This window comes from Grammomys surdaster, unplaced genomic scaffold (assembly GCF_004785775.1).
Source record: "Grammomys surdaster isolate TR1022 unplaced genomic scaffold, NIH_TR_1.0 242, whole genome shotgun sequence".
NCBI classification, from domain to species: domain Eukaryota; kingdom Metazoa; phylum Chordata; class Mammalia; order Rodentia; family Muridae; genus Grammomys; species Grammomys surdaster.
The window spans coordinates 1,609,417-1,620,152 of record NW_021604687.1 but is presented as its reverse complement, the minus strand read 5'-3'; the positions used below and the strand labels follow the sequence as shown (position 1 = coordinate 1,620,152).

General features: G+C 38.8%; 1 protein-coding gene across 1 annotated transcript; it reads left to right on the top strand.

Moving 5' to 3' along the window:
* LOC114626967 (olfactory receptor 13G1) lies at positions 1 to 924 on the top strand. The gene has a single exon (XM_028774607.1). It carries the CDS (start codon positions 1 to 3, stop codon positions 922 to 924), a length of 924 nt encoding a protein of 307 aa, XP_028630440.1.
* The last annotated feature ends 9,812 nt before the right edge of the window (positions 925 to 10,736 follow it).

Genomic DNA, 10,736 nt, shown 5'->3' with positions numbered 1-10,736 from the left:
ATGAATTTCAGCATTGTTAATGAGTTTATAATTCTGGGACTTACTGAAAAGTCTGAACTTCAGGGAATACTTTTCATTGTTTTCCTTTTTATCTACCTTGTGGCTCTTCTTGGTAATATGCTAATTGTTGTTGCCATAATCTATAACACCACCTTGCACACGCCCATGTATATTCTACTTCTGGCCCTGGCTGTGGTGGACATAATCTGCACTACAAGCATCATCCCAAAAATGTTAAGAACAATGTTAACATCACAAAACTCAATTTCATATGGGGGCTGCATGTGTCAGCTCTTCTTTTTCACGTGGTCCTTGGGGGCTGAGATGGTGCTCTTCACTACCATGGCCTATGACCGCTATGTGGCCATTTGCTTCCCACTTCGGTATAGTACTATTATGAACCACTATACATGTGCAGCCTTGCTTAGCATTGTCATGGCTATTGCAGTAACCAATTCCTGGGTACACACTGGTCTCATTCTGAGGCTGACATTCTGTGGGCCAAATATCATTGATCACTTCTTCTGTGAAATACCCCCACTGCTTGCTTTGTCCTGTAGTCCTGTAAGAGTCAATGAGGTGATGGTGTACGTTGCTGATATCACCCTGGCTGTGGGAGACTTCACGCTAACCTGCATTTCCTATGGATTTATTATTGCTGCTATTCTCCGCATTCGCACAACAGAAGGCAAGAAGAAGGCCTTCTCTACATGCTCATCCCACCTCATGGTGGTGGCCCTTTATTATTCTCCCGTAATCTACACCTATATCAGACCTGCATCCAGCTATACCTTTGAGAAAGACAAGATTGTAGCTGCACTATATACTCTAGTAACTCCTACATTGAACCCAATAGTATACAGCTTCAGAAACAAGGAAATGCAGTCAGGAATTAGGAAAGTATTTGCATTTTTAAAAGGTTAGTTGTTGTGGATAGCCCAGGTCTTGTATTTTGATGCTAATTCTGCTTTTTCAGGAGGGGTTGCAGAGGAGGAGTGAATTATATACAGGTGACTTCCTGTGAACCTTCTGTACACCTTAATTTGTAAAATAAAGGCTAGAGCCAGTGATTGAGCAGTTGAAGGGGAGGTGAAACAGAAAAGTATGGGACAGAGGGAGAGAGAGGAGAGCAGGAGGGGAGGCAAGATGGCTGCGGTTGTCACCTTTGTGTCTCTAGCAGTCTCAGGTAGTTAATCATATCAAGGTTAGGTAATTGGGATAATAATTCTAATTGTCTGGTCATCCTGTGTGTTGAGTATTTGCTAATACATAAATTCATTGGTTAATCTTTAAGCTTCAGAGTTTTACTTTACTGGGTTACTTGTAAATGGATCCTCTGATAACCAGGTGGTTATAGCTGTGAAGGAACTAGTGGCTCCAGAGATGAGCAAACTGGAGCTGGAAACATAGCGACCGGTTGCTACAGGAACAAGCTAGAGAGAGCAACCCTGTGAGACCAGCTTGGGAACTCCAGTCCTGCTGGAGAGCTTGCCAAGACAAATGGGCTTAGAGCAGGAACATGGCAAGGCCGAGAGCTAGTCGGATGTCCCTTTTTTTTTCTAATATCTCTTGCAACAGTTAATGGTTTCAGAATGGAATACAACCTTAGTCCATTAAAATCATCTCCTATAAAATCTCAAATTTATGTCTTTTCTTTTATAAGTACACCCTTCACATGTAAGTGTGGTATCTAAAATCCACTTTCTGTTTTAAAAAGTCACAAATTTTGGGAAACAATCCAGAATAGAGTTCATATATAGCAATGTTAATCCTATTAGAATATATAAGCAATATAAAAAGCGCCATTTCAAATCGTTCAAGGCATAAACTCATATGCTTTCTTTAGTTAACACCAGACACTTTTTTGCCAATATAGGCAGGTATATAATTGAACTTTCCACATAAGAAATATTCAGATTTTGGATTTATAGATGATCTATAAATATTTGGAAAAATTTGAAAGCTATCAAACAATTCATTAAACTATTATAATAAATTTTATAAAATAATACGTGTTTTTTTTTATTCTGAAAACAAAACCATATATTTGATATATAAGTTAAGACTGAAATATAAAAATGTCATGGTGACCCCATCCCTCACCTCAGAAATATTAATCCAGAATTCCACCTGTCAAAAGGAAATATAAGAACAAAGAGTAGAACAGAAACTGAAGGAAAGGTCATCCAGAAACTGTTCAACCTAGGGTTCCATTCCATCAAACCCAGACACTATTGCTGATGTCAAGAAGTGTTTACTGACAGGAGCATGGTATAGCTGTCCCCTGAGAGGCTCTGCCAGACCCAGACCAATAAATATGTAGATGTACACAGTCAAACATTGGAATGAGCATGGGGACCCCCAACAGGGAAGTTAGGGCAAGGATTGTATGAGCTGAAGAGATTTGCAACCTCATAGGAAGAACAACATATCAATCACCAGACCACCCAAAGCTCCCAGGGACTGAACTACCAACTAAAGAGTACACAGGGGATACCCAATGCTCCAGTTGGATATGTAGCAGAAGGTTGCCTTACCTGACATCACTGGGAGGGGAGCCCCTTGGTCCTATGGAGGCTTGATGACCCAGGACAGGGGAATGCTAGGTTGCTGAGATAGGAGTGGGTAGGTAGGTAGGGTAGCAACCTCATAGAGGCAGGGGAAAGGGAGGAAAGGAAAGGGAGTTTGTGGAGGGGAAACTGGGAAGTGAGATAACATTTGAAATGGATATAAATAAAATAACCAATAAAAAATGAAAAAAAGAATGTCAGGGTGAGAGGCTGGGAATATGGATCAGTAGTCAAGAATGTTTCCTGTGGAAGAATTAGTACTTGTGTTCAAATCCCCATCACAGATATAGAATACAACCATGGCCACATTTGCATTACACTCCAGTATTAGTATTAGTACTCAAGGACAGGCAGATCCAATCAGATTAGCCAAAACATTCAGCTTCAGTTTCAGTGAGAGGTTCTAGCCCTATAGAACACATGTGCACAAACACACAATACAACATGTAATATTTCTGTTATACAGTCTAATGATGGAATAACACTGAGAAATGATCATTGGTAGCTTCTGAAACTGACTGAAGATAGATGATATAAACAAACTAATAAAACCTGTATAATATAACAGATTTCATTTAAATTGTAGGTTTGATATGACATGACACTTCTGAAATTCCTCAATACTCAGATGATGCAAAGTATAATCAGTCCATTTCCTTTAAAATATAAGCATAAAATAAAACTACAAAACAATAAATTCTAGACAGTTTACTAATGAACAACAAAATAATGGTTTTTTATTTAATCCCATACTATGAAACAATCATAAATATTATCATTTCAAGTCAATCTTTTTGTAATAATATTGAAGAAGTATTAACTGAGTGAGGTAACTCAGACCCAAAAGGACATGCATGATATGTTCTCATTAATTAGTGGATATTAGTCCCCAAAAGTACAGACAGAATACCCAAGATACAGTCTAAAGTACTCAAAAATATTAACAAGCCAAAGGGCACAACTGAGGACCCCTCAATCCTACATGTGAGGGAGAAGAAAGCAATCACAGGACAGGGGAGAGGGAGGAAGGGTTCTGGCTGGGAAAGGGAACAGGGAGGAAAAGAGGGTAATGTGATCAGATATTGGATGGGGAGGGGAAGGGAAAGACTGAAGCCCAGAGAGCCAACAGAAAGAAAGGAAACAGGCAACCTCAAGAAGTAAGAGGTAGGGGGACCCTCCAGAGGGTAGCAGAGACCTGGGAGGTGAGAGACTTTCAGGACTTAAAAGGAGGGACCTTAGATGAAATGTTCTACAGTGGGGAAAGAGAACTTGTAGAGCCCACCTAAAAAAGGAAGACAGAGCATCAAGTGATTGATGGGATTTCCATCCCCCAGTCAAAACTCTGACCCATAATTCTTCCTGTCTGAAAGAATTGCAGGGACAAAAAATGGAGAGGAGCCTGAGGAAAAGGAGATCCAGAGACAGGCCCAAATTGGCTCAAGGGGAGGCACCAAGGCTTGACATTATTACTGAGGCTATGGAGTGCTCACAAAATGGACAGAAGCTGATGTCCCCTGTGGTCGAATAAAGGAAAAGTTTGAAGAAGCTGAGGAGGAGAGCTACTCTGTAGAACGACCAGTGGTCTCAATTAACCTGGACCCCTGAGATCTCTCAGACACTAGACCATCAACTAGGCAGCATATACCAGCTGATATGAGGCCCTCAACACATATCCAGCAGAGGACTGCTGAATCTGGGCTCAGTAAGATAAGATACACCTAACCATTAAGAGACTGGAGGCCCCAGGGAGTTGGGAAGTCTGATGGGGTGGAGGGTGGAAGAATTAGGGGCATCCTGGTGGAGATTGGGATTGGGGGGAGGAGGTATGGGATGTAGAACAGTCAGTGTGTGGACCAGGAGGAGGATAAAATTTGGAGTATAAAAAAACGATTAAATAAAACTTAAAAATAAAATAAAGTGAAATCAACATGTCTAAAAGCTATCTGCATACATTTGTTACAGTGTGTTCACAGCAGTTAACACATAACTTATGCCTGAATGTTCATCCTAGTGTGAATAAATAAATATGGTATGTAGTGGTATACTATTCCCCCATAATAATAATCAGCCATGCACAGTAAAGCATATTTGTAAACTTAGCACTTGGGAGACAGAGGCAGAAGGCAGGATTGCAAGGTCAACTTTGGGTAGATACTAAGTCTGAAGTTACTCTAGGCTACATAAGATCATCTTGTGCCCTACCTCCAGCCTTGAGTAGGCCTGAAAAACTTTGTTTACAACAATAGATCAAATAATAGGACCTAGGTGGAATTACCCACTTTGGCTGCACATACAACCTGCTACAGGAAATTAGAAGAATAGACTGCCAACTGAGCTTGCCTTGAGGTAGCTCTGCTATGACAAAGGATGAGTTTCCCTTAGCCATCTCTGGTTGAAACAAGAATGGGTTTGGTGGGGCTTTCCCTTTAAATTAGGAAGAGCTGAATATTAAATTTTGAGCTTTAATCAGAAAACTTTGTCTTGGCTTCATGCTTGTCTCGCCTCTCCGCCCCCCCTTTTTCATTTCCAGCCCCCCTTTCAGGTGAATCCAGTTCATCTATGGCCACAGGTGGCTACAGGTGGTGCCCAATATGGAGCCTGAAAACAGGGGACCCACTGAGAAATGCTGTCTTAGGTGGAGCTCCACAGAAAATGGAAGAAGAGTATCCCACACTTGGTAAGCAATTAACAGCATTGATGCTAATGCTAGTTATTTTCTGGAGGCTGTGTTTGCAGGAGGTGTGTTTAAGAGGATACAGTCTAGGCTGAATAGGTGTTGACCTGATGCTGACTTCACCTAGAGAGTGACAGCAAAACATGGGACAGGAGAATTCTAAACAGGCATTCATCTGCAGCCTAAAAGCTGACTCAGGTGAGGGGAGCAGGGCTAGAAAGAATTGGGAAATTAGGAAAGCAGGACACTGAGGAGTAACTATCAATAGCCACCGCTATACCGCCTAAAGAAAGAAAATAAGAAAGTAAGAAAAGAAACTAAATTAGACCTTGAATATGAGATAGAGAAAGGGTTTCAGAAAAGCAGTTGTCCTCTCTCTGGGCTGTGTCAGCAAAAAAAAGAAGGAAAAGGCTATTTCGGAGCTGTCTTAGGAACAGGAGAAAATCAGGAGACGTCCTGCTTTCTCTCTGGCTCCTACTGGAGAAAGTTCTGCTTTCTCTGTCTATTGTCTGTCCTCAGCATGCCAATCTCTCCACGTGTGTCAATTGTCTCTTCTTGTTTCCTTGTTTGAATGATGTTGTTCTGTGTTTCATATTCAAAAGAAAAAATGATTAAAACTGCTAGGTATCCACCCCTTAATCTAGTTTAACTTTGTTTTAAAGGCAGTCTTAATGTACACAGGAGAAGCTGAGAGGTTACTTTACGCCTGTAGTTAGGAGTCAAGCTGAGCTGGAGAAGCCTTTCCAGAAACTGATTGTCTGCATAAACTGTTTTTTAAGGCCCAGCAGGTTTTTGGCTTCTATGAAAAAGAAGCTGAGAGTTGTTTTTCCTAGAAAAATATCTATGACAAGGTGCTTTTCTCTTGAAATTACAGCTAGAAAAAGCAAGAAAATTTTCTTTACTCTAAATATATAAGATATGTAGCCACTTCATTTTTGTTTCTGACTGGTTTTAAAAGTATAAATACATTCTGTATGTCTTAGTTATATATTATTGGCCTATAAGTTATTGGATATGATTAAAAATTTGCAACTTTGGTAACAGAAATTTGGCTTAAAACTGATAACACAGGGTTGGAGTTATTCACAAACCAGATGTATAAAATATTTAAAACAATGTCTCTTTAACGACATATATTAAAAGCTGCACCAGCATGCATTCATATATAAGAACTGACAGCCAAACTTGGTAAGATGAAAAGTAATGCACTTGGTGTTGATTTTAGAGAAAATGGATTGTTTGCATTGTTAAGAATTGGTTTTGTTTCTAAAAATTATGGTTATACACTAATACTGCAAAAGAAACTGTAAAATATAGCTAAACTGCCAGTATTCCATTAGCTGCATTTGGGAGTTCAATCGTAAGCTTAGGATTTTTTGACTCACCCATGTTTATTCAGGCAGAGTTGAGTAAAAGTGTTAAAAAAAAAAAGCTGAGGCATGGGCACAGTACAGACCTGGAGGAAGGATAATTTTTGGGCCAGGCCTCAGGAAATAGGCCCAGATTAAGAATATTTACATTTGAGTTAAGACAATGCTCAGAGTGATCTAAACAGAAGTTTGCATGTGTGGCATTCCTTTTGTCTTAGTCATCCGGACCAGCCCCTAAAAAACATGTTTTTCAGAATATGTTTATTGCCTTGCCTGTTCTTTTTTTTTTTTTTTTTTGGCAGGGGGTCAACCTCAGACCCAAAGACATTCAATACAGACAGCTTATAGGCCAGGAGTTATAGATAATGGTTATGCTGGAGAAATTAAAATTATGTCTGCTTCCCTCCATGGCGTTGTAGCTGTGACTGCTAACAAAAGAATTGCTCTAGAGTAAGAGAGGACAAGATTGGCCTTCAACTTGGCCTTTATCTGATACTCTCACTCAGCTACATGGTATTGGTTATTCAATTAATCCAAAACAAAGTTTGTTCAAACTTAAGATTTATGAAACTTGTGGGGCATTACTGCCTGACTTGCCTACTCCAGCTGCCATTTCAGGAAATGCATAAGATTGTTTTTATGCTGTGCCTTTACACCCTGGTGAAGGTAGCAGGTTCACATTCAGTGAGTTTGCTTGTAATTTTTGAGAGACCATGAAGTGATACCATTAGAAAGGTTTGCCTCAAGGAATGGCTAATAGCCTTACATTATATATTACAAAAAGATGTTGTTTTCTTAATACAATAAGTTAAGAATGTGACTCTTTCAGTGTATATTATTCATTGTATGATATTTTATTAGCTCATCTCTCTGAAGGAGTTTTTCTGCCTTTGCTTTCATACAACAAGCTTTAAAATTTTGGGAAGTGCTTCTTGCTCCAGAAAAGATTCAACAGCAATATCTTTTCAATATTTGGGACCTCAGTTATATTCTAAACAGATTGTGGCACAGAAAACTACAATAAGAAAAGAGAGTTGGGGCTGGAGAGATGGCTCAGCTGTTAAAGGCTAGACTCACAACCAAAAATATTAGAGTTCAATTCCCAGTAACCACATGGTGGGTCACAACCATCTATAATGGGATCTGATGCCCTCTTCTGGCTTGCAGGTATACATGCAAAAAAGAAAAAAAAAAGGTTTACTTTTAATGATTTTTCAAAAGTTGTTAGGAGATATTAATTAGCTAAGACCTCACCTTAAGCTCACAACAAGAGGACTTAAGCCTCTGTGACAATTAACTGATGAAGGAGGAATAGCTTTGTAGAAAGTAGAGTAAGCTGTTAATTATCAGCAGATACATTATATAGACTATAACCAATTGTTGGCTGTTTGTGTTATTGCTACTCGTGTGCTCACAGTGATCCTTTGGTAAATGAAAGCATTAATGTGGATTTATCCTTCTTCATCTGCAATTAAAGTTTGAACATCCTATTATGAAGCTGTTACTATATTGATACAGAATTGTAAGATAGAATACTGAAAGTATTTTGGATGAAATGCTTATTCCTTATTCCAAACAGCAATTAAATTATTGAAGAATAATGATATTTGGCCTATTGCATGGCAAACATTTTAGGCAAATTCGATAAACATTATCCAAAAGATAAGTTGTTACAGTTTTCCTCTATGCATGCTTTTGTATTTCCTGTAAATTTGCGCATGCATCCCATAGAAAATGTGTTTACTGTATTTATAGACAATTCATCTAATGCGAAGGCAGTATATGAAATTAGATCACATGTTTATTTTCTTGAGTTTTACCCTGCTTCAGCACGGATAATTGAATTACATGCTATAGCCATTGTTTCAAATGCTAAAAAAAAATCAAGCCTTCAATTTGTATACTCATAGGCAGTATATAGCTCATGGTTTATAATTGTTTGAAATTGTTCCTTTTTTTAGATATTGCTAATTCTCAAAATTTACAGTTATTTATACTAATACAGCTTAATTTTAAAAACATGTACTGCTCCTTAACTTCATAAGACACGTAAGAGCTCATATTGGATTGTCTGGACCCCATGGCAATACCACAGCAGATTTGTATACCAGACAGATTATAGGCCTTACAAGAACAATTGGCCAAACAATCTTATTCTTTACACCATCAAACTAGCAATAGCTTGAGACATTAATTTGGTATTTCAAGAGAATTTACAAATTAAATTGCAAAAACTTGATCTCAGTATCCTCAATTCTTTCATAATGATGTTAAGCCTTAAGGACTTATGTGTAATCAATTTTTACAAATGAATACTGCTCATTTTTGATTTTGGAAAATTATAGTATGTACATGTGACTTGACACCTTTTAGGGTGTCTAGTGGCAACTGCTTTAACAGGAGAAGCAACTAAAAATGTAATTAGTTGTTGCCTACATTATTTTTCTATTCTTGGTGTTCCATATCAGATTACAGATAATGGAACTGGCTATTGCAGTCAGATATTTGAGATGTTTTGTTGACAATTTAATATTACCCATATTACTGAGATTCCTTTTATCCTCAAGGACAAGAAATTGTGAAGCATATTATGGAACTTTAAAATAATATCTTTATAACTCTCTGAGTGTGGGAGGAACCGCTACTGGAGCTTCTGCCCTGGTTTTGCAAGAAACTCTGAAAAATTGGCTTTTAAAAGCTAAAGAGGGAGAATTATACCCTCCAAGGTCACCAAAAGCACATCTTACTTTTGTTTTATTTGTTTTAAATTTTTTACAAACTGATGCTAAATACCAATCTTAGAGGATCACCACTGGCATCAAGTCACTTCCAGCTCATTTGCCAAGGTCAAATGGAGAGAACCCCTAACTAATACATGGAATGATCCCAACCCTGTTTTAATTTGGAACCATGGTTCTATGTGTTTTTTAACAAAAAGAAAAAAATGGAGCCCAGTGGGTGCCTGAAAGATTGGTCCATCAAGAAGATACAGATCTTGAACCTAATGATTATGATTCTAATGATGAAGGTGGCTCAAAATCTCTATGAGCCAGCTGATTTAACCCAGGGTATAGTCTCCACTCTTACTGGAGAGTATACGGTTTTTTATCAATACTTAAAGCCATACCCTATATACCTTGTGGCCAGATTTTGTGTTTTATTCCTGCCAATTAGCAGCTGGATTAGATACCTGGGACATTCCTGCTTACAACTCTGTTTTCTATACTATTTGGACCATTAATTATAATCTTGTTGCTTTTCACCTTTGAACCTTGTATTTTAAACAGATTGGTTGCCTTCACACATGATCACTTTCAGCAAGCTCAGCTATTCACCATGGCAATTATCCATCACTATGAAGAAATCCATTGAGAGAATGCTCACAGGTCCTTGGGTCTGAATGTGGCTTTGGTCTGTATGGGAAAGAGTATGCCATAGATGGCTGATAGTCAAAGATGGGTAAGAGTGTTCTTCAGCTCCTATAGACCTAAGACAGAGGCATATATCAATAATGCTATGTATATTCTCCATGATGGGTAATAAGGAGCAATATAGTCACCAACCTAAGGCAAGCATGGTCACCTCTTTACCCTAGATGTGATGAAATCTTGTGCCCCGTCCAGCTGCTGGCACTGCTCATCTTTAAAAAACTAATAAGGGGGAATTGTGCCCTATCCCCAGCCTTGAGCAGGCCTGAAAGACCTTGTTTACCACAATAGACCAAATAATAGGACCTACATGGAATTACCCACCTTGGCTGCACATACAACTTGCTACAAGAACTTAGAAGAATAGACTGCCCACTGAGCTTGCCTTGAGGCAGCTCTGCTGTGACAAAGGATGGGTTTCCCTACCCATCTCTTGCTGAAACAAGAATGGGCTTGGTGGGGCTTTCTCTTTAAATTAGAAGAGCTGAATATTAAACTTTGAGCTTCAATCAGAAAACTTTGTCTTGACTTCATGCTTTTCTCACCTCTCTGTCCCCCCTTTTTCATTTCCAGCCCCCCTTTCAGGTGAATCCAGTTCATCTGTGATCACAGGTGGCTATATCATGTCTCAAAATAAATCTTGTTACTAGGAAAATTAATGACCTTTTTGGGCTTGGGCTTCGGTTCCGATCAC

Coding starts and splice junctions, on each gene's coding strand:
- LOC114626967 (XM_028774607.1), top strand. CDS start 1: ATGAATTTCAGCATTGTTAATGAGTTTATAATTCTGGGACTTACTGAA.